This window comes from Danio rerio, chromosome 5, assembly GCF_052040795.2.
Source record: "Danio rerio strain M-AB ecotype USA chromosome 5, GRCz13ab, whole genome shotgun sequence".
In the NCBI taxonomy this organism is placed as follows: Eukaryota; Metazoa; Chordata; class Actinopteri; order Cypriniformes; family Danionidae; genus Danio; species Danio rerio.
The window spans coordinates 30,521,055-30,546,982 of NC_141025.1; the positions used below are offsets into that span (position 1 = coordinate 30,521,055).

General features: G+C 33.1%; 1 protein-coding gene and 1 long non-coding RNA gene across 11 annotated transcripts in view; one reads left to right on the forward strand and one right to left on the reverse strand.

Moving 5' to 3' along the window:
- The window catches only part of LOC147844005 (uncharacterized), a 72,254-nt gene that overhangs the window by 28,857 nt on the left and 17,469 nt on the right, over positions 1-25,928 (forward strand). The gene's annotated exons all lie outside the window — the stretch shown is intronic.
- On the reverse strand, positions 1,927-25,314 carry ehmt1a (euchromatic histone-lysine N-methyltransferase 1a). 10 transcript variants are annotated; one of them, XM_087250908.1, is made up of 24 exons: positions 25,275-25,314; positions 23,059-23,122; positions 22,488-22,888; positions 21,213-21,312; positions 21,010-21,116; positions 20,687-20,921; positions 20,045-20,190; positions 19,598-19,741; positions 17,466-17,674; positions 15,822-15,911; positions 15,610-15,692; positions 15,421-15,527; positions 13,889-14,011; positions 13,668-13,769; positions 11,075-11,179; positions 10,063-10,217; positions 9,114-9,281; positions 6,584-6,728; positions 6,411-6,488; positions 6,082-6,197; positions 5,371-5,457; positions 3,133-3,211; positions 2,800-2,975; positions 1,927-2,671 (listed from the first exon to the last, which is right to left on the reverse strand). In XM_087250908.1, exons 2-24 carry the CDS (start codon positions 23,075-23,077, stop codon positions 2,470-2,472), a joined length of 3,177 nt encoding a protein of 1,058 aa, XP_087107034.1. In that variant the 5' UTR covers positions 23,078-23,122; positions 25,275-25,314; the 3' UTR covers positions 1,927-2,469.

A 25,928-nucleotide genomic window follows, 5' to 3' on the forward strand; every position in this document is an offset into this window, starting at 1 on the left:
ACCCGGAAGAAAATTAACGCTTCTCTGCGACGAGGTCTCCTGGGAATTTCTAATGAGGTTTTTAAAATGGAGGTTTCGATTTGAGTAAATTAAGGTCTGCGTTTTGATTTGCGCGAAGATTCTTTCACGTTTTTTTGTACTAAATAAAATGAATGGGCTGCCTAAAAGAGACTTATTTGTTAGCAGTATCTGTCTCTACTGAGGCGGTGTTTAAGATTGGCATCTACGTGGTGGTCATTTGTAGAAAACCTGTTAAGTCTCTTCGAATTAAGTTACCAACAGGCCTGCTCAAAAAAAGGGGGAAGCTTCGGTGAAATTCAATGTTGACGACTATGCTGACGTAAATATTGACGTAGTGACAAACAGCTGTTGTTTCGGGAACTTTTTAATTCGATTTCAGAATATGACAATACTGCGTTATGTTTGCATACAGCCTACATAAGAAGTTCAGTGTCATTGGTTAGATTTGTGTAGTCCTAATCATTTTTAAGTCTCCTAAACCTAATTTATCAAAAACTTAATAAAAAGCATATTTTTGCACTGCTTTAAATTTTGGGGGATTGTATTTTATTAATTCTAAAAACAAAAATGGATTTAAAGCAGAAATATTTTGCAGAAGACAAGTGTTTCCAATGGCACTTATAATAATTAATTTAATATTTAGCATGAATTTCTAATGCTAAATCATGTATGCATCTAATCAAATGTATGCATATACAAAATGCATTTTAAAGTAAAAAGATTAAAGTATAATATGCATCTGTGTATACAGTAGCTTTATAACAGCCAATACAGAATGATTGTATAGCTATGGTAAACAAAAACAAATTCTGGATTCATGATGTATTGTTTTGTTTGAGTGAAAATAAAAAATATAACAGATGACAATAACTCTTCTAAATTTAAAATAAGAATATTATTTACTGCGCAAAATGACAATTAATCAAAATACAATGTTTTCATGCATATTAACTTTGATTTTTAGAAAATACAATACCATTAACTTTCTAGGAAAGCAATAAAGAAATAACCATGATTTTCTCATTTTGTGAAAAAAACAGAGCTCCAATGACATCATTTTATTCTAAATATGAATGAAATGTTATCAGACGATTGAAGTGTATTAAAAAACATGTATTTTGCTCACTTATCTCATAAATCTAGTAAATCCAGAGAAATAAATCACTTTTCAAATCACTTAATTTTTTAAAGCCTGTACATACAGTTGAAGTTAAAATTATTAGCCCTCCAATGGTGCATTTATCTTTTCAATTATTTCTCAAATTAGGTTTAGCAGAACAAGGAATGTTTCACGGGATTCCTTATAATATTTTTTCTTCTAAAGAAAGTCTCATTTGTATTATTTTGGCTAGAATAAAAGCAGTTTATATTAAAAAAAAAAAAAAAAACTTTTAAGGTCAATATTGTTAACCCTCTCAAGCAATATTATTTAAATTGGCTGCAGCCATTGTTAAATAATGATTTGCCTAATTACCCTAACATGTCTAGTTAACTTAATGAACATATTTAAGCCTTTAAATTGCACTTTAAGCTCAATACTAGTATTCTGTATAATAACTAGTAAAATATTATGTAGGCTACTGTCATCATGGCAAAGATAATTTAAATCAGTTATTAGAAACTAGTTATTCAAATTATTATGTTTAGAAATTATAGAAATTAGACAAATAAAAATAGTGTTGAAAAAAATCTCTGTTAAACAGAAATTGGGGAAATAAAAAAAAATAATTCAAATTTAACAGGAAGGCTAATAATTCTAACATTCAACATACATAAATACAATCAACAACTAACAAACCTTAATCTGAATTCATTCACAAACAAAGTGATCTTTAGTGAATTCGGAGAATTTTGGACAACTAGTCTAATGGACCATGGTTAAATTACAAATAAAAAAAACATTAAGAACATCACAGAAAGCTTTATTTACCGCAGGTAGAACATTAAAATTATGTAACCATTTCATAGTGAAATTTATGCATGTGTAAAAACAGATTAGAAAACCGCCCTGATCTCTGCTCCTGAGAAGACACGCAATAAAACACAAGCCAGCAGAACTCCATCTGTTCCATACTTCCTCTTTTCCCTTGCTCATGATAAATCACTAAAAGCCTGTTATTTTAATACCAAATATATAAAAGTGTATGCTTAAAATTGTAAAAACGCCTATTATGCTAATGTGATACATTTACAGAACCTCTTCATCATCTTAAAATACACCATGTGAGACATGCATTTAGATACAAAAGGCCAAATATTCCTTTGACTAAAAGTACCGTATTTCTAAAAAAAAATGTCCTCAACGGCAGTGACCAAATAAAAAATGATGCTGTTCCTCTGCACAAATTGTTCTCCCTTGCAGCTGAGATTCAGCAAATGATGCGTTGAACTCCTGACAATATTTACTTGTTAAAGGCCTCAGCGTATCCTGTTATATGCGTGAAAGGCTCAGGGTTGAGTTATTGCTATAGCAGTGTTAGAAGACTGAATGTGTTCCACCTGAGCAACAGTCTGATTACTGAGGGTTTGGGCTGAGCTTTCTGCATGGTTCCGGTCCGGAACGACCTCAGAGTACCTACATTTTCCAGAGCCACATTGGCAGCGGAAGTACTTTTTCTTGATTTGCCAGTAATGATCCCCATAGTCAAACCTGAGGAGAAAGAAGATTCATTTCAAATAGTTACAAATGCAGACAAAGAAGACAGAAACTAAAGTTGCAGGAGCCTTATGGAAGCACATAGTAATAATAATAATAATAATAAACTTATAAAGGTTTACCCAAGCTCATCTCCAGCTTGAATATGCTTGCTTGCAAAGAATGCAATACGAGGAAAGCGCATGTCTTGATGTTTGGTGAACACTCGTACTGGGAATAGATTGGGCTCACAAAGATGATTCATAAACCTGCTAACATTACCATAAAATTGTCCATCAATGCAGTAGGCCTCTCCAACCTACAAAAAAAGGTCGCCATTAAATACACAAATATAAAGCTGCTTCAATATTATTGGCATTTTGATATACTTTAGCGCCCCCTGAAGGCCACAAGTATGACTAGAGTAGAATTAGCTTAATGAAAATAATCTTGACAAGCCAAACCTCTTAACTTGCCTTATTGTCTAGGTTGAACATGTAGGAGTCGTTTTCCCGAATGTTAGCTTCTCCATCGGAAATTATTTCACCAGCAAACCTGCACAGAACAAAATCCTCAGTGCAAGTATTGGACCAAAGCAGCATGAGATTAATCATGTCTAAATAATTAATAATTCCCCTAATGGCTTTCATTTTTGCAGAAAATTTCACATTAAATGAATACCCATGACACTGGAGTCAGTAGGAGGCTTCTTCAGAATGAAGGCAAAGGTTTATTGAGATGCTTTGTGTAATTTTCACACTAAAATTCTCGTATGTCAAGTTTATAAGAGGATATCTTTAATGCAATCCACATAAAACAGTGATTCTGAAATGCTTTCATGATGGGCTGACTTATGTACCTACATAACCCAGTATGTTTCGAATGATGGTCAATTCTGGTTGCTAATGACTTTTGGTTTGTGCTTTTAGAAAATAGGTAAACACCAAAAATTGCAATAATATATTGAGCATTTTTTTAGACTGCATAAACCAGCATTATAACAGCATTAATAGAACATTAAATAGGGATGCAACGATAACAGATGATAGATTTTGTTTTTTTATTATTTCCTTTATTTTGCCAGGAGATCACATTGAGACAGTACTGTCTCTTCTTCTAGTAAGACCTGGTCAAGACGGCAGGCAGCGCATGAAGTTTCACATAAAAATCACAAAAAAAAAATATCACAAGATTACAAAGTCACCATTCGGAAAAAGCTCAGATCATAAAAAACAATTACAAGTATCCTTTAAGACGTTGTATAGAGGATGTTTAAAAGTACTCAGAGTGGGAAATGTATCAAGATTAAGCAGGTTTTGCAGGTCATTCCAAGCCCTAGGATTTAACCAAATGCAGGAACCAAATCTAGTGTTGGTTATTTACGTAAAATGTTAGCAAATTAGAAAGATAGGATGGTAGTTTACCTAAGAGGGCTTTTAAAGTAAATACGTATAAATGTAATTTCTACTTTAATTTAGTGATAACCAATCTAAGAAATCATACAAGATGCATTGAACGATTATAGTTTTTATTATGTATTGATTAAAAGTTGTACGATTATAGTCTGAGGAATATTCATAGTTATCATGATTATTATGCATTCATTAATTTTAAAACACTACTGGTTTAATAAATCACACGAAAACTTATATTTTAAAGGGTTATTTATTGCTGCTCAGTAAACAAATACAGCACATAATAATAATAAAAACAAAGTTCATTTCTCTCTGGACTTTGGTTTTTGGGATTTAAACACAAGTAATAATTTTACACTAGAATTTAAATAAATAAAAAAAACAATGAATTAATAAATAAATAATAATACGAATAAATAAAAAAAATTGTCTTTTTTATAATTATTAATTATTATTATTATATCAGATAAGTATTTCTCTTTTAAGAGAACAAATGTAGTCAAAGGCTGCTAGACTTCTGTCTGAAAGGCACTTTTGACCAACTATATTACAAAAATTTTGGTAATTTTATTTTATTTTTTTTTTCTCTTTGGAGTAGAATTGTGTTTATTACATACATAGTATAAAGCTGATCAGTTAGTTCTTGTCAAGTGACTCAAGCCATTCTTTCAACTAGATGAGTGTGGTGCTGCGTGGACACTTTATTACCCAATTTGCGCACAAGAAAAGATTAACAAACTTGCGCTTACAAAAGACACGGATGCGAGCCCTAGGCTAATAGTCTTAGCCATAGTTAATCCAGTGTGTGTGCATATTAGCCTCTGTGAATGAGCTTAGAACTTAAAACTAGTGCACTGTTGTCATAACTTTGTTCAATTGCAGCAGTTTTGTTCTGTGCAGAAAGCCTTTGAGAAGTCTTCATGATGACTTAATCATGACGAACTAAAGCATGGTTAAAGGTGAAATAAGTTGATCGTTGCATCCCTAGCCTTAAAATGCATAATAAGATAAAACCTTCCCACATTATCATGAGCAGAAGAATCGTAATTGGTCCAGTGTGAGATAATAAAAGCTCTCATAGGAAACTCTAATGATTCCACATTCAGTCACGGTGTCATCAAATTACACTTTTGTTTGTTTTGCCATCAAGTGGCAAAAACTGCATACTGTGCCTTTAAAAGTATTCATTATAATGCAAAACATTTCACAGACATACTTTTAAAAATCATATTCATGCATGCATTTGTTAATGTAAAAAGGCAACTGATATTTAAATAAACAAAAAAAAAAGTGTCATACTCGCATACAAAACCTCCCTCAGGAATATCCTGCAGTGTTCGAACTCCCCAACCCATCCTCTCAGTCCTAAACACTTGCAGCCTGAGCCTGCGAATGAGACCATAATGAAATTATGCACATGAATTCAGAGTTACATGATTTAGGCTAGGGCTGGGAGATATGACAAAAATGCAGTCTTGGTAATTATTTTCCATATTAAACGATATTTCAACACAAGTTGTTAATGCTTCCAGATTTAAAAGAGTACCCCAACGATGACTGAAGCCACAAAAATAAAAGGGTCCATTAAATGGCATAACATAAATTCAGCTGATAAATTGTCAGTGGCTGAAAAATCGATGAATCTCTAAAATCAACACACTTTTAGATTCCCATTGTTGCACATTTCTGCAGTGTGATTGGCTCTTAGATCAATATATAGAGAAAAAGTACAGAGCGTATCATTGTAATTGACAAATATTATTGCGATACGATATAATATCGTTTATCAGCTCAGCCCTAATTCAAGCAAGAACGCAATATGCTGGTACAGGACGATTCATGAATCTGCAGAAACTATATGATGCCTTCATGTCAATCTGGACCTGACACATGTTTCTAGCACTTGTTAAATCTACATCTCAAATAATTAAAGGCAGTTAAAAAGCTTATGTTAAAAGGAACATCCAGCATGCTGTATCTAATAAAGTGAAAAATATCACTCATATTTACCGAAGGCCATTCTGTATGACTCTATTCCGGCACGTTCTCCAACAGGAACAGGCGTGGTTACACTCGAACAGAAAGGGTGGATCATCCCGGCAGAATTCTTTTAGCAATCGGCCATCCTAGGCATTAAGAAACCATCATTTACTCCAATCCTAATAATAAGCTCAATGCAAATCAGATCTTAATGCGATCACGTTTAATAACTAGCAGCTTGTCACTGAACAGCTGCTAATGAGCTGTGATTGGCAACATTTATTGTTTATATGTCACTTTATTATCAGCTTGTCATTCATTCAGCTAAAGTGAATAATTTAGCACTAGCATCGGCTTACCTTGCCATACCAGCAGTGCATGCTGAGCTGGCCACAGATACAGCTGCTAGACGCACAGTCATCTTTACAACTGCAGTGCTGTTCCAGACAAACAAAGAGGAGCATTTCATCAAGCTGTAGTAAATGTATTAACCTTGTTGTGGCTTTTGACTTTACAACACTGACTTTCGTACCTGTAAGTGCTTTATGTTCTCATCTATATTTACTTGGGAGGTAAAGCAGTTCTCCGGAATGTATTTGAAGTTGCTGGGGCAGGGCTCGTGGTCCACCCCATTCACACAGGGCACAGGGATGTCCTCATAGCCTCGGGACACATCTCTGAAACACCACACAAAACAGTTCCACTGTGATTATATGCAGATTTTTTTATATATTCTGTGTACAACATTTAATACATTCTGATTCCAATACTTCTCTAACGCGCCCAATGGCTGATTTTACACCTGCAGAGATCAAAAGAAAAGCAGACTCGCAAAATGTGTGGAAAATATGGATTTTGAGCTAAATGAACAGTGTGGTGTTTCAGCTGTGGCCAGTTTTCATTGATTTTGGTATTGCACAGACGCAGCAAAAAAAAAAAAAAACTGTTGGGAAAAATGCAGTACTGATTGATTTAAGATAAAGATTGCAACCCTGAACATGGGTATTATAGTCATGACATTTTCAAAAGCAGTAGCAATTGAGAGCCAAAAAATCTGAGCTTTGCATTATTGCTTTATGTCAATTGATATTTTGGTGTGTATTATCAATATAAACAGGCATGTGATCAGCTGAAGACTAAACAAATAAGGAAGGCCAAACCCCCTTTAAAAAACAAATATTAATTATGAATATAAAAATATACATTTCCTGTACTTTAATCGACTCTTTATTCCACGTGATAATTAAACTACTAGTCAGTTAACAATTTGAACTGTTTTAAGCAACTAAATCATTTAAAGGCCTCAAAATATTAAGTCCAGTTGAATTGAGTAGCCTAATATACTTTAACATTCCACCCTAAAAAAAATCAGACATTGTTAAAAACAGTTTATCACTTTCAGTTTTCTTTTACTACAGCGTAGTCATTGCTTTTTAATAGGTTTAGTTAATTATAAAATATAGTTTTATAAATTTGTAGTATCATCTAAACTTACGACACTTTAAGGTAGGGTAGTGCAATAATCGAAAATCCGATTTCGATTTCGATTATGGCTTCTAACGATTATGAAAAACCATTAATCGAGATATACGATTATTCTATTATTTACCACCCCCTGTCCAGTTGTCCTCACTTGTTGCTCTTAAAAGCGCGAAAGACCTCATGCTTGTGTGTGCGATGCGTGCAGACAGTCAGAAGCATGCGGTCTGCACTTGGTCTCATTCGCACATTGTGACAGCAGAGAGCACACACATCTAAAGTCATTAACGTGAGCGCTTTAATGTTCAAATAGGTGTCAAAACGCGGTGTTTAGTGATTATTCATATTAACCCTCATTTTGTAATAAACAAAGTTGAGGATCAAAAGACAAGTGAAAGCGAAACCATTAAAGTGACAAGAGCACAGCTGCCGCCTGTTTTATCATGATTAATAAAACAACGAGAAAATCCCTCTTTGCTCTTGACTGAAGACTTTTGTAGCTAAAGTGTTTTTCTTATGGTGAAGATGCTAAAAGCACAGTTTGTTTCATATTTTTATTCTATTATATTTATTTCTCTTTCCTTTGCAGGGAGGAAAATAATATATGCAGTTGAAGTCAGAATTATTAGCCCTCCTGAATATTAGCAACCTTTTTCCCCCAATTTCTGTTTAATGGAAAGAAGATTTCTGAACATAATAGTTTTAATCATTCATTTCTAATAACCGATTAATTTTATCTTTTGCTATGATGACAGCTCAGAATATTTTAGTAGATATTTTTTTAAATACAAACATTCAAATTCAAAGTGTGATTCAAAAGCTTAATTAGGGTAATTAGGCAAGTCATTATATAACATTAGTTTCTTCTGCAGACAATCAAAAATATATATTGCCTAAAGGGGCTAATAATATTGACCTTAAAAGAGGTTTCAAAATATTTAAATTAGCTTTTATTCTAGCCAAAACAAAAATAAGCCTTTCTCCAGAAGAAAAATATAAGAGGAAATACTGTTAAAATTCCTTGCTCTGTCATTTGGGAAATATTTATTTTAAAAAAAATTCTCAGGAGTGCTAATAATTTTGACTTCAACTAATAATCGTTTGGAATAATCGTGATTACAATTACGACCAAAATAATCGTGATTATGATTTTTCCCAAAATCAAGCAGCCCTACTTTAAGGTATTAAATTTGAGGTGCCCGGCTGCAGCCCTACAGTAAATAAACAACACAAGAGCAGATGACTTGCAGCGGATAATAACAAATGTGCATCCTGGCTTCATCTATAATGTACATAGAGCACACGTGGTCGTGACATGCAATTGTAAGTGTGAAAAAAGTGTGCACAGCAGCACGCATTTGAAACAATTTCATAAGCTTGCATATTGTCAGTGGCTTCGTCATACGCGTTATGGACCACACAATATCATTATATTATTTACACAATAGCCTAGGTAGGTCTACAATTACAACCCTGAATAATATCCAGAATGCAGCAGTTACTACTCAATGATAAAAACTAAAGGGACAAACGATCAGGTCGTCTGCTTTGAAGACGATGAGCCTCAAGATGACAAACATTACCTGCATAGGAGTCTCTCTCTCAGACTTTCTCGTCCTCTCCTCGCATCAGTCAGCTTCTTATTGGTGTTCAGGATTGTCCACATTTTGGAGTTTATATTACAGCAGCCCAAAGGAGTTTCGCCATCTCTGTTCTTCAGGTTTACATCCGCTCCTCGAGACAGAAACAACCTAGAGAAGAGCATTTCCATGAAAAATGAACATCAGATTAATTCAGGGATTTTCAAATTGGGGTTTATACATGTCTGAGGGGGCTAGTGAAGAGGAAAAGCTACTACTGAGCTAAATCACAACAATTTTAATTTAAAAGTATCCTAAAATTAGAAGTGTTTAAAATTAAAATAAGCTTATGTATGTTTTAAATGTTTCAGTATTTATTTACCTCCATGCCAATCAATCATTTACTGACATCATAGGTGATAAAAAAATGCTGAAATATTATTGCATGAGGAACTACAATCCTAAATATAAAATGCATCTGTACAGATTCTTGTATTAGGACTCAATTTATAATTTTACTTAATTATTTAATTATTAAATATTTTTTATACCATTCAATATTCTGTAGTTTGTTTTACATGTTTGCATTTTTAAATATATTTGTTAATCAATTTATGTTTGAATTTTTTTATACTAATGTAAAATGTTTGGACAAAATGCATGAATCAGATTTAAGTGAATAAATAAACAAAGAATATGATAGTGAATAAATCAAATAACATTTTACTTATTTTTATGAAATGTTATTTGATGGATTCGCTATCATATTCTTTGCTTATTTATTTATTTAAATTTTGCTTTAAATAATTTTTTGACAACATTTCATGCATTTTGTCCAAACATTTTTCTGGATCCCAATTTGAAAACCCTTCATCTAAGCCAGATCCACCTTAAATATAATAAAATCTCAGACATTCAATTTAACAAATAAGTGAGCTGTTCTTGTACTTACATGACGCAGTCCAGTTGGTTCTGTCTGACAGCGATGTGAAGAGGAGTGTCTCCATGGACGTTCACCGCGTGCAGGTCAGATCTGTGGTCCAGCAGCAGCTGAGCGATTTCATCACAGCCAGAGAAAGCAGCCCAGTGGAGGCACAAATTCTCCTCCTGAACACAACAACACAGCACAGTATTCATCTCCAGTCCATCACACATACATTTATACAATGATGCTCAAAACCTAAAGGCTCCAGAAGATTTCTATCTCTATTCTGCACACCAAGACTGCTTTCATAAATTAAACAAAATAATAATAACCGCATGACAATTTATTACTCTGAAGACCAAAACAATTATAATAAGCATCGTTACTCTAATCTTTATTGTCACACAACCCTTTGAAAATCAGTCTGCAAAGTTGATGTAGTGCTCCAAAAACATTTAAGATTACTGAAAAAAAATGCTGCTTTATACATTTTCAGGACTTCTTGATGAATAAAAATGTCAATATTATTATTTAACATTTACTGCTTACTTGTCTTTTCAAATTCATTTATTTATTAAAATATTGCATTTTTGCTTAAACTTACTTCAGAGCTGCACAATATTGGGGAGAAAAAAACGTTACTGACATTTTGTTTTCCTACAATACATTACAAAAATATATATGTTTTTCAGTATAAGAACCGATTTATTTAATGTATTAAGTATATAATTAATTTCTGTTGAAAACTGTAAAAAACATCAAATACTAATTCAGTCTACTTATAAATGTTGTGCTTAATTCATTGTGTTGTTTTTATTTTGCCATTTCTTTGCAATTACATAATAAATTTGCTTATTAAATATCTGAACAAAATAGATTCAAATTATATCCTACAAATCATTTATAATGCTAAAATCTAATGTTTTCATATATATATATTTTTCTGCAGGCAGGGACACTCTCCAGTCTGATTTTCAAACAAGGTGAAATAAATGAATCAAACAGTTGGAATATTAAGATGGGACTTTCAGTCTCAGACCTTATCTCTTATTTGGACATCAGCTCCTGCTGAAATCAGCATCTTCACCTGCTCCAGACGCATGTTCTCTGTGGCCCAGGTGAGAGGAGCCCATCCGCCATCATCCTGACCAACACAACAACAAAATCAAAACACTTCACCTTAGCATCTAAACACTATTGCCTTGTTGACTTTTCTTTTCAAAATGCACCTTTATCAGTTTGTGTCTGTAGATTTTAATCAGATTACATGTTTTGAGTTCTTAAAAAGAGTTTTTTTTTTCCTGATCAGAGCCACAAATCTTCTATTAATAGACCAAACTCTAGAATTTGTATTCATATCCACATTATAAAGGTTATAACAGAGGGATCTTGTCATATTAAACTTGCCGGACTGAAAATTCATCATTTACATATTTAAACATAACATTTAGAAAACTTGTAATACAAAAAAGTTAGCAATTGTTTATACAAAAAAATTAACTGGGGAAGCATGATTTATTTTTACCCCATTCACCAAGAGTGTTCAGCCTAAAAACTGTCACATTAGGTTTGGTGTCCATCTTTAAGTTGAGAAAAAATACATGTAATCATAATTTTTTTATTGTGATATTTGATGACTTTTCCTAATTACAAAATGTTTGATGCCAATTTGTTAAATAGCACATACAGAACACATGTTAACCTGGACCACGAAACCGGTAGTTAAACTGTACATGTCAAAGTCTTTTGACTTTTCTTTTATGCCAAATATTATTAGAATATTAAGTAAATTGTACATTTTTAAATGTAAATATTAAAAAACTCGCTTTTGATTAGTAATGTGCATTGTAAATTTTATTTTTTTTTGTTTTGTTTTGCTTTTTTTTTTTTTTTTGAGCCCTCAAATATCAGATTTCCAAATAGTTGCATCTCTGACAATTATTGTCCATTTCTAACAAACCAAACATAAATAGAAAGCATATTTATTTAGTCTTCAAGTGATATATAAATCTAAATAATTGGTTTTGTCATACAGGGTCATATATACAGTTCTATTTTTTCATTATTTTCTTTAATTTAAGAAGTTTTACAATTAATTACAGTTTTTCTCTTATTTCGCTTCGGTGCGTTTTTCACAACACTAGTGCATTTCTGCACAACAGTTAATGCATTTCTCAAAACAATTAGTACAAACTGCAAAACCCAGATGATAACCTGCAAAAGCGCATCACATGCTCAAAATGGATGGTTCATTCCCTAAAAAGCAAGTATTCATGTCAATCAAAGTGTCAGTGTCATCAAGATGAAAAGTCCTGACACCATTGTGTATGAACAAGATGGTCAAATGGCTTTGTCGTGTTTTCATTATGACAGTTTACTCTGTACATTTTTTCATTGCAAAACAGTCAGATTTTGGGGACACATCCAGGAAATGCTCAAGGCAGAACTATATACTATTTGCACAGCCATTTGAAAACTACAGTAAGGTTAGACATCACTGCATTTAGTGGGGTATCTGAGTACAAGACACTGAATATGTATGTTTCACATTTTTACCGCATTTGGTCGTTGCAATTCTAATTTATTCACAACAAGGCAAAAGAATAAATACACTCTTATTTACAACAAACATAAACTTCCTTTGGGTAGAGCTGTGCACAACTGTAAACAATATTGCAGAACCTATTGGAACTGAACCTACAACATACACAGGTCTGTAAATCATTCATCAAATTGTTCAATTTTTAATATATTTTCAGGACAATAAAGATTTAATTTTTTTTTTTATAAAAATGCTTGACATATTTTGACAGGTAGTTCAACATTTTTGTAATGAAATGAGGACTAGTTTTATATGGAATGACTATTCAGCATTCACAAGATTAGTTAATTTTGACTGACATGACATAAGCAGATGATCATGTTATAAACAGCAGAGAGATGTGTAAAAGCAATTGATGCATGTCCAAAAGCATCTGCAATGTGTTGGAAGGAATGAGAAACTGCTACTAGGATGTGCACAAATGACTAATTGTTTAGAGCAGTGGTTCTCAAACTGTTTTCATCAAGTACCACCTCAGAAAAAAATAGTCTCTCCAAGTACCACCAAAATGAGCAGTATTGAAATACAGTAGCGTAGTAGGCCCAATAAAGCAGCTACAACTCTGCACAGTTAAAAAAAAAAACGGTGCAGATTACCTCAGAAATATAGGCTATATGTCATATATGGCATATTATATCCATCATTTTAGATACATTTTGAAATTTGTGTAGCATGTACATGACATATTTCATTCCTCCGCGTACCACTAAAGGAAGCACATGTACCACAGTTTGGGAACCACTGGTTTAGAGAAATGCATTAACTATTGTGCAAATGTAAACAGTGTTGAGAAATGCACCAAAGCGACTGAGAAGAACTGTAACTATTTAGTTGTTTGTTTTATAATGGACTTTCCTACTTCTTTAGGTGATACACTTCTGTTATTTAATTTATTTATTAAGCTCAGGATAAACTGACATTTAAGTAGGGGTAAAAAGTTTATTTTAAATTTATAGTTATCATTTAAATCACTGGAGTCACCAAACAATGGGGCAGTGGAGTAGATCTCAACATAACAGGACAGTTTTACCTTACAGTTGACATCTATGGATGGCAGGGAGAGCAGATACTGCAGCACATTGGTATGTCCTGCTCTGGCTGCCAAATGAAGACATGTAGAGCCTCTCATATCCTGTGAAGACATCAGTAATTATTATTATATTTAGTCATACATTAAGACATACAGCGCAGAGGGATTTCAATACCTCAGCTCAATGTTTTGTATCTTGTAAAATCTGTCTGCCACTGTACCTTATGTGCAGAAGAAGCACCAGCTTTGAGCAAGTATTTTACATTTTCTAGATGATTGTTGTTACAGGCGTACATCAGAGGCGTTCGCTGCTCAATGTCACACATGTCTAGGTTCGCACCAGCCTGAAGAGAAATAAAGAGATCATTTAAGCATTTATTAAAATTGAATGGACACATAACGTCAGATTATAATAGATACCATTTTTAGATCTTAATAAATCTGAAAAGCTTTGATAATTCATACGTAATATAAATTCATTTAAAATCCCATCGCACATCAGAAATAAACATGACAATCAAAAAATAAAATTTTGCATGTACAGTATGTCTGTGAGAATAAATGGTGCTATGACGCATGTCTAATCTAATGTGTCAATAGATGAATAAATGAAACTTAATCTTCAGTTCTCCAGAACTTTAAATTGTTACTTTACAAGCTTTTCACCATTTCACTTCCTAATAAAATGAAGAATCTTCATGACAAACTATTAAGTCCAGCATAGCAAATGACAGAAACATTACTGCTGTGTATTAAAACACAATTCTTAAGGGAATTATTTTTTGCAAGTATTACTTAACAATATGCATTTTCATCCATATTTTAATGCATACTTTTCGGTTGTACACATTTATAAATGGATTACAATGATAGAAAACTTAAGACAGCAGTTGAAATCTTATTTCGTTACTTAATTACATAATTTACATTTGTTTCATCTAAAAATGTCCTTAAATATGGAAAACACATAATTAAAAAAATATATAAAATTGACAGCAATTTACAAAATTTTAAACTAGCTCTCTCTGTGGAGTTTAATTGGGAAAACAATTAATTCTCGTTTACATTCTTTCACTGGATTTAACAGATGTCAAAAGTCTATCCTCCCACATTAATAACAATTTAATAAAATTTAATATAAATATTGATATCATCTGATCTGGGGGAAAAGATAAGGTGATATTGTTTTTGGCCATATATTATCGCCTTCTGATATACGGTGTAGCCTTATATTTGTTGCACCTTCTAAAATAAAGGAATGAACAAATAAGTTCTTATTAATAAGGTAAGAGCATCAGATTCTTCTGTAAGATCTTAATCACATCTTTGTTTGGGGTTATTATTTTTTGTTGTTATTTTAAAAGAGATTAAAATTTGGATTAAGCAAATACAAACTGCAGTGACAGCATGTACATAGTTAGAAAACTGTTTTAAAATAAATGTATTTATTTTGAACTGTATAACACTGAAGAGTAGAGCACAACTCAGTGACAACTCAGCTCTGCCCTCACAGGAATTATCACATTTACAAAATATACTTAAAAATAATATAGAGTTTTAAACCTTTACAGTTGTAAACTATAATAATGTTTGACAAGAAGACTTATTTTATTGTATTTTAGATCAATTAAATGAAGTCTTTTTGGAAAAAGAGGCTAAGACAGAGAAAACAGACATTTTACCAACCCCAAACTTCTCAATGGCTGTTTCAATTTATGCACATAGAAACATGTACTTTCAGCATTAGCAGTACCTGCACCAGCACATGGCAGATGTCTTTATGGCCTTCCTCAGCAGCACAATGTAGTGGAGTCTTCCTCTTCTCGCTGTCCATCCGCAAGTTTGGGTCCACACCTTCCACTGATTAGACACCACACTTATCAATCACAAAGTCATTTATTTCAACATGTATAAAGCAATGATTGCTTGAAAAAGGCCTTACCCAGCATATGCAAGATTCTCTGCAGCTCTCCTCTCTTAGCAGAGAAATAAAGCTGCTTTGGGGGCAACTTGAATTTCTTATACCTTTTAAAAGATGCAATAAGTATTTTAAGCCATAGGTAGATGCTAAGCCGTATGTAGAAATGCAGAATGATTAATTAAACTAATTTTCTTATGCACTAATTTAAATGACACATGAACAGAGATCCTTACTTGCCATCCTCCAATGCATTTAAAACACTTTCCAGGGATTCTTTAGCAGGATCTCCTGCTCCATCAACCATGACAGAGTCCAATTTAACCCTGCTGTGAGACAATCATAACAATTTTTTTTTTAAATCAGAGTGAGCAAACACATCACAACACAAAGCCCTGTTTTCACCTGGAATCAAAATGGCCAATCCCATAACAAGTGGACAAGACTAAATACTAGGGCTGTGGTATATAAAAAATAATAATATATATATATATTTTTTTTTAAAGAGACCAGAACAGGGAAGCATTGCTCCCAGTGGCTCAGCTGGTGCTATGATTGCCATTTCTTATAATAGACTGTGAACAGTTTAGTTTCTTATTAGTTATTATTTCATTATTGTAGCGGTCATTTTAACCTGTTCTGGCATTCCCTATATCGGTCTCGATTGCTATATTTGTGAAATAGGCCTATTCTCATTTTTATTAATTCTGAGCTCATTTTTTTAACAAAAGATGGAGCTGTATGTTTTACAAACATTCAAACTCTGCTACCATCCAAATCCTTATAAAGACCACTTGAACCTAAAAGTTTAGGTCAATTACAAGAGCGCTCATAGTGAGCTTTGTTTATATAAATCTTGTGACATAAAAGCTAACTTTTTAAAATAACCTATTTTGCACAATTTTGATCTATATACGGTAGTTGTTTATACTATATTTTAAGTATTTATAGCATTAGTTATTATAGTTAGTTTAGCTCTCTGGAATGTTAGTTAAGTATAGGTTTAAAATAGCTCTTGTGTCCAGTGTTGTGTTCATATTTATGATTATGGTCAGGGCTTGACATAAACTTTTGATCACCAGCCACTGTGGCAAGTAGTTATCACGTGAATGAACGATTTAATTTTGCAGACATGTCAGAAGATGTGAGCTGACCTAATCATAGACAAAAGAGCAGGTAAACAATCTCTTCCATATCATTTTAGTTATGACTTGATTGTAGTGTGATCAACGTTTGGGCTAGTTGTAGATGAGTTTAGAATCTACTTTTAATAATATTAATATAATAAAATATAATAATTTTCATTATTGTTAAATTTAAATACTATTGCACTTTAAAAATGTGTAATATTTTGGCAAAAAATTAAACAAAATAAACTAAATTATTTTTAAAAAAGAATTTGTACATCTCGATGAACGAGACTTAAAGGTTTCGAACTTCCTATCACTAAAGACAACAGAGCTCATCATGACTTGACTTGAACATACAATGTCTCGTCAAACTCACAAGCGCTCATCCTTGTGAGCATTTGAGTGTCTAATTAAAAAGTTAAATCTGCTATTTAAAAGTCATTTCGATTCAAGAGGGAATAGCGATTCATTTTGAGAATCTTAGAATGAATTCAAAATGAATTTCTTTAACAATTTTTTTACCACAGCTCTACTAAACACAACAACTAAACAGACAGAGGGATTTAAAAGAATTTTGGCTACATCCAGAGGTAGTCGATAATGCACTCAATCTAATTTCTAGTGTAATTGCTCATGACGCTATCAAATAACATAAAACAATAACAAAAACCACCTTCTCTCTGCCTACTGACATAACAAGTGAACATTATGGAATGAGAGTGATTTAAAGACATGCATTTAAACACATACTCCATTAAGGCGTTGTCTCTCTTGTGTGCCGGCACAGCAGCTGTTGGCACTGAAGCAACACAGTCAGGTTTGGGGATCGTGACCTCCTTAGCATGACTAGCCTCCTCACCGCAGTGAGGGCAGTAGACCTGGCCTCTGATCAGAGATGCACAGCTCCGGTGGAAGCGGTGAGAGATGTTCCCATCTGGCTGACACTCCATAAATGTCCCCTGAATTACACAGAGCAGCATAATTAGCTTTGCAGCGTATAAGTGTATCAGAGCATATAGTTAAGCTATTAAAAGGTGAACACAGTAATGCTTCATCTTAAATTGCACTGACAACCCTTACAAATTCTTCTTAAATTATGCAGAATTTCAGTGACTATAATAAATACTACAAATGTATTCTAAATGGACATCACAAAATATGATGTGGCTGATGCCAATAGCTGCTATATTGTGATTTCAGAATTTCTACAATAGCAAACCAAGGTTATCACTTCACTAGCATATTTGTTAACAACTGAAGACAAAATGATTAGCCTTAATGTAAAACTAATATTTTTCAAACATTTCCCATTTGATGTTTAAAGAGATGGTCCACAATAATATAATATTTTAAATTTTAGTCGATGTGTAATGTAGATGTGTGAACATAAACAACATCTTTGAATGTAATGCACTCAAAGTTCAAAGGTAGACATTGGCTTTTAGAGAGTTAGCTTAGCAAAGCCTACAGCGAACAAAGTTTGGAGACTACAAAAAATAAGTATATCCAGGCTAGTGAGATCACAAATGCTTTAGGTTACGTGCACACACCCTGCGCAGAGGCATGCCCAGAGGCGTTGTAATGTTATAGCAAAGAAAGCTAAAATACCGTACGACGTAAACGAGGATGAAAAGAACAGGAAATGATGTTTGGCAAAGTTAACAATTTAGCTACAAATTCATATTTATCCGTCAAACCGCTGCAAACACCCACAATCATCAGCAGCGTATGCGGATGCTTTCAGTGTCTCTTTATGCAGCTGCTTTCTCTGCGTTCTACATCTCAAATAACAAACTCGCAAAAGATATGTGAAAGTTTTATATTACTTACATATGCTTATAAACCCAATATTAAAAGGACACTTGTCAGATTTTATTTTAGAGAGCAGGCATGAGATTCAGCTTTGTGCTCTTCATTTTTCTGTCTGATTAAGGCAACTGCTGCTAACACCTTCTCCAATTACACAGCGCAATAGGGGCTTGTAGGGGTGTGACATGGTGATGTGGTGCTGATCTGTGAATCACAGCACATTTTGTTAGCTGACAAATCAGAGCCTCTTGAGGGCGGGTCTTTCAGAGGAACTAGGAAATATGTAGTTTTCCTGTTAGCTGTGTAGCAGTATATTATCAAAGTAAGACACATGAAAAAATAATGTGATTTTCACACATTGCTTTGCTTCTTATAAATACAACCAAGCCTTAAAAGCAAACTCTGGGCATTTTTTTTACGGTTTCCAATTATATTATTCTTCTGGAGAAAATATCATATATTCTAGATTGGTTAGAATAAAAACTATACATTAAAAACTGCTATAGCCAATATTATTGCCCCGTCTTATATTTTTTTTAATTTACTACAGAACAAACCACTGTTGTCCAATTATTGTCTAATTGCCAAGCTACTAGAATTGACCTCATATCCTGCAAAATAACTTGTCAGATTTTATGTATTCAGAAATATTACGCATGCCATCATGGCAAAGGCAAGTTAAATTAGGTATTAAAACTATTGTGTTTAAAAATGTGTAAAAATGTATAGAAATATCTCTGTTGATCATGATTAATAAAAATAAAGATCATAATAGGATAATGAAAGATAAGGATCCTGAAATTTTAGGGGGTTACACTAAATATTAATCATCAATTAACATTGTTAATATTTTTTATTATATTATCATGACTTTGGAACAATCTATCAACAGAATAAGTTTCACTTAAAAATATACTACATTGAAAGTATTCATATTCATGAATAATATTCATATTCTATAAATAGAAAGACGTTTACTTATTTTAAAGATATGGCAACCTAGATAAACATTAAAATGCACCTTTTAAAAACCTAAATAATCTTACAGATCCACTCCTGTATCTTTTACTCACAGCTCTGCAGAAGAAGCCACAGCCTGGACAGCTCTGGTGTTTCACCATTCCTGCACGATGATCCTCACACAGTACGAGCTGTGGAATCCTCAGAGATGGACGCATCAATTCCTGCTTCATGATCACTTTCCGACATAAACTCAGCTGGAAAAAGAAAGAAACTCAATCAAATCACTCAAAAAAAAAAACTCAAATAATCACCCAGAAACGCAGTTACAGTTACACACATTAATTCAATTGTTCTATTGAATTGGTCTATTTAATCTAATTGTTCTAATGCAGTTGGAACACACTGATCCTTCAGCAATGACAGTATGACAGAATATGCAGTGTGCACTAGTAGCTGTATTTAGCATTCTAAAAATGTCTGTTGCACCTGAATAAAAGTAACTAATCAGTTAATTTTGAATCACTTTCACAGACAGCTAAATGTGAGACACGTTTTACCTTCCCATCAACACTCTCCACAGCCATGCACTTGCCCTCAGCCAATGTGACTACATCCTGGTTCTTTGGAGTCTCCATGCGGCAGCTACACAGTGGAGGCTCCAACGTGTCATCAGTTTCCATGTTCTCTTTATCCTCCCGTAAGCCTGTTACATGAGAAACTACATTAAATTTCTTTTTTACATTTGATTAAACAGTAGTTCACGGACTAAACTATGTACCTTTCTTTAAATAAATGCTGTTTTTGTACTCAGCAGGGGATTTTAAGATGTGAAATCACATGAGGTTGTGTAATTAATTATTTTGGAGAGAACTACTACTTAACTTTAACATATCTGCTGTCTTTTGTTGAAGTTCAATGATGCCGATGGTGACGATTCTCTCTGGTTAATCAGTATCTACACTGTTTGCATGTCACATTATGGTATCGGTACAGCTGAACTGTACACTGATGTGCTAATAAAACAAGTACCAATTCTAGCAATAAGTCCTGTAATTCCCCCTAAAATGTGAGTAGAACTAAACCAAGCTGCGCCAAAAAGTGGAAAAGCAACAATGTCAGAAACCTCTGTCTGAAACTCAAACACAGAATGCAAGCAGTGAGCATCAATACTATGGTGTAGAGAGACAGAAGTTACACACCTGTGGGGATTGTTGTGAACAAGCTATCATGAGCCAGAGCATGTAAAGGCAGCTCTGTGTATTCCTCAGCAGGGCCTTCTGGAGCATCCTCAGGTTCTTTGTTCTTGTGCGGTTCTGCATCCTCTATCACAGCAGTTGAAGTCTGTTTCTCTGGTTTCTCAGAACTAGCTTTATTTCTGAATGCCTCCTCAATAGACATCTGTCCACCCTTGGATCCGGTCATACGTAAAGCTTCCTGCAGGGTTTGGAAACAAAGTCCAGATTGAAATGAGAAGAATAACTTGGTTTCATGCAAGAAGTTTCTAACGGGCAAGATTTCAGACCTGCAGATTTGAGGAGGATAACGACACATTCGCTTTCTTGGACCCTTTCGGTTTCTTTTTGGGAACAAAATTATATAAACCCATTTTTCTTTTCTTCTTCTTGGGGGCTGCAGAGGGATACAGCACAAACAAAGGGACGGGCCCATTTTTTTATCTAAACAATATCATTTAATTATGCTTAACTTTTTAACTAAAAATCCCACCTGTTTGTGTGGAGTCTTTGAGTTCCTGAGGTAAACTGAGATGCTGTGTGGGTGATGACTCCACGTCTCTCTCATACCCACTTCTCTCTCTGTTCAAAGTCTATGGTGTTTCATTAACAAAAACAAGACAAGTACATTTAATATACAAGTCTTTTTCAGGATGTTTGGGGCCAGAAAGTTTAACTAACAATTTTCCAGCAAGTGTGCATTAAGTTCATACAAACATGACCGTAAAGATTTTAAGTAATCTTTTGAACTTTTTATTCATCAAAGAATCCTTAAAAACACTGCATGGTTTTAACAGAAATATTTAAGCAGCATGACAAAAATATTTTAGAATACTTTATAATAAACGCATAATGTACAAATACTAGTGCTGGGCAAAGATTGTTTACAATTAATCTCATCTAAAATAAAAGTATGAATACAGATTGAAAGACTGAGATTTCTGAGGAGTTACTCTATTGAAAAAATGGTCAGTGCTTGGGGTTTGAAATTTTATTTCTTAACTATCTGGATGAGGAAACCAGCCACTCAACCCCTGTGGATACTTCAGTGACTTAATTTACTTATCTTACATATTTAATTACTTATTTTTACTTCTTTATTCTATTTTCTGTTGTCACTTGGTGAACTATATTGTCATTGTTACTTGTTTTATTGAATCATTGTATGGGATTTGTCCGAGACAGTACTAAGTGTGTGTGTGTGTGTTTTTTTACTTTGCATATATATATATATATATATATATATATATATATATATATATATATATATATATATATATATATATATATATATATATATATATTTATTTATTTACTGTCTATGCGATACACACATGCATATATAAAAACAAAACTATTTTGCTACATAGAATTTAAATGTATATATTATTTGTATAATATACAATATATATTTAATATACAATATATTTTATATCAAAATGTAGTGGCAAACCTTTCGTGCACATCTTTATGTACCAACTTTTGTAGCTAGTCCAACTATATATATAAAATAAAAGTCACATAATTTGACCACCAGTAAATTTTTTTAATTTGTTACTGAACAATTTGCAGTAAAATACTGAATTTGAAAACAAAGCAAAATAATCTCCATCCACATATAATGTTTGTTCATGTAATATACATCTGTTCTCCTCCACATATTTAATGACACTCAAGCATTGCCATAATTTTCCCACTGGTCTGATTGCGTACACAACCAACTGTAACCAACTGAGAAAGTCAATAACACAAGCAGACAGCGTGTTACCTTCAGAGCAGGTGGAGCTGGTGCTGATCTGACCATAGTTTTCCAAGCTAGACGTGGTGGAGCAGGCTTCACCACTTTAACCCCCTCAGGTTCTCTCTGCTCATCCTCTTCATGTGCGGCTTCAGGTACGGACACAACAGGGATTCTCTTGTCAGCATTATCAGACCCAAAACTCTGTTTCTCTAAAGTTTCTGGTTTATCTTGTTGGACAGAGCTGTGGTTTCCTGAGATAATGTTTTCAGCTGGTGGTTTGAGGGATGTTTGACCAGAGAGAAGCTGAAAGCTGGACCCTGTGCTATTCCTGCTGCCTGAAGCACTCAGTTGTTTACTGGCTTTTGGAGAAGCACCGAGAGATTTAGGCCTTTTGCCTTTTCTCTGAGGATCTGCAAGGCTGTCCATACCTACAAGCATGATGAAATATGAAAAACAGTGTGCAAACAAAGAGCATTTCACACTTTGAAGAATACACTGAAATTTGAAAATACTCTTGCATTTAAGACCAGAATACACTACACAAATTTTGTCCAGAATATTTATATTTGTATTATTTATAAGCATTCAGTGAAATCACCTTTCTTGGTCTTGGCCATGGCAGAGGGAACCTGGAGCAATCCGAGATCTCCAAGTTCCTTTCTCTATGAAAATGAACAGTGTTAAAAAGTGGAAAAAAGCAATAATTGTTCTAGAAAATATTTGATCTCATATGCATATTCTTGTCTAACATATGCTTATATGCATTTTTGTCCTTCAAATATAAAAAAAAATAATGACAAAATAGTATGCATAAAACAAATGATCCTGACTGGTTGCCATGCTGCCTGCAATTAAAAAGCTGATACAATTGCAAAACAATTCAATCTAAAATGATCCCGCATACACTGAAAGTGTCCTGTGTAATTTTAATTTTGGTTTATTTTAAAATGTAGATATGCTTTTGTGTCATGCATGTTTAGCAATATTTACTGAAGATACACACTAAAATCCCATTCAGTGTAAAAAGTTTATAAATCTGGTCATGTTTATTTACTGTAAGAATCATTTCATGACATAGTTAGTTAGGTAGTTTACTTTATTTGTCCCTGTAGGGAAACTTCATTTGGAGCAGCACAAACTCACAGAGACTTCTGAAATTTTACATTTGGCATTTATATAAATAGTTTAAAAACATGGTACCCCTACTCTAAATAAATATCCAGTCGACTAGCCCTCAACTGCTACTGAGGGAGAAGTAATATGAAAATTTAATTGCTTGAGGTACAAATGAGGTACTTAAACATCTGGGAACACAATATAAACGTGATGATCATGATCATGATGGCCTAAAGTACTCTGTCTTTCTATATACTATCATTGCTCTTTAGTTTTATTCCCAACAACTTAATGGCTGTTGTTACCACCTTCCCCAGTGACCTCAGCATCATTTCCATACCAACATATCACACAAAATCTTGCAATACTTTCAATAAAAGCACTATAAAACATGATCAACAATCTGTTGTCAACATTAAGACAATAGTTTCTTTAGGAAGCACATTCTCTATTCTCGCATATTAAAAAGTTTTTTTTACACAGAGCAAAATTCTACTTGATTGTCATTTTTAACATTTATACTTCAAAACCCTGTTTTAACAATCCGTTTATCAAATCAGATTTTTTAAAAATACTTGACTGTCATTGTTTCCAACAAGTAACACATACATATCAAAATACAATTTTCACTTTTCAAACAATGTCTATTTCGCATAATGATAGTTCAACGATTATTTCGCTCATGTGTTTACATTTTATTTTGACATTAAACTGTTTGTTTATTTTTTTTTGTATTTGTTTGTTTAAAGTAGCAGCTTAACCAATACAATATTTCAGCTTATAATTGGATACTTTTTTCACTTCAATCATTCCACTTTTTTATACAATATAGAAAGTAAAAAAACACAATTTAAAAAAATCTAATAAAGTAAATAATAACAATAATGATCAATTAATAATGTAAACAATATTAATAAAAAAATTACACAATTTGGGCAAGGGTCAAATACATACCTAATTGTCAAAGTCTATTTGAAGTAATATTAAATCTTTGTTCTTGGTCTGAAGAGGAGACTGTGAGAGAAAGCTTTCTGGTTATTAAATTAGAAAATGCATTCCTTGCTAATTAAAAGCAAGTAGCAATTATTTTATGCTCCTACAAAATCTGGATAGAATAACCCCACACATTCAGTCCATTTAGTGCAGCTATTTCTGAATAAATTCATTTGAAGGCGAAGGAAAAAATGTATTTTTTTCTACAACATCGTATACAATTGTATTATTTAACATGAAGCGAATTATACTGCATGGTGAAGTCTAATAGCTATTTAGCTCGTAAACGACCAATTTAAAACAATAACAACGACTGTAGGGGTTGCTTTACATAAAAATTAGCAAACTGCATGCATGTGGAATTTTGGTCCTCAAATCTTTTCTGACTGATTTTGAGCCAAAAAATATTTTCTTGCCCTCCAGAACGCTAAATCTAACTTTCTGTGCAATACAGAATAGGTCTGACATTGACAACTCGGTATCAGACTCGTAGTTCCTTGTGTATTAATAACTAATAAACAAAACATTCACTCGTGTTTATGACAGAAGTAGCTTAGTGCACTCGCTGTGGGCGGAAACACAATGAAACAATGTAGCAAACAGACCGACGCGCATGACAACAGACGAGTGCGTGCAGCTATAAAGACAACATACGGCTAGAGATATCTCACATATTGCAATTACAGCGGCTTAGTGCATACTTACCGGCTAACTTATAATGGCTTGCATTTTTGTACAATATCTCAAAAGTTTAGAGGTTTTTCTTCCTCTCTTCACTTCCCTGCTACATGCACCCTGCATCTGTCATGTGACCACATCGCGCCGTCTGTTGGTAAGGAGAGCAAAAAGCAAATACGTTTAATTGGGCTAGTCATTCGATCACAGTGGCTTGTACTGTAACCAATAGGAAAAATTAATAAATATCTAAATGGTCAAAAAAAAAGTCCATAAATTCCGGCATAAATAAAACCATAAATAAATAAATATAAAAAAATACGGTTATGTAAGAATTTGTGTATTTTTATATATATATTATTTTTTATCTGCATATTTATTTGTTTTATTTATGTAGATTTTTGTGAATTTGTTTACTCTTATATTTATTTATTTATCTGCGTATTTATTTATTTATGCAGGGATTTGTGGATTTATTTAATCAATTATTTTTTAATTTGCTTATTTATTTATTGTTTTATTTAAGCGGGGATTTATGGATTTATTTACTCAATTAGTTTTTTTATTTGCGTATTTATTTATTTATGTTGTTTTATTTATGCAGGGATTTATGGATTTTTTACTCATTTGTTTATTCATTTGCATATTTATTGTTTCATTTAAGCAGGGATTTATAGATTTATT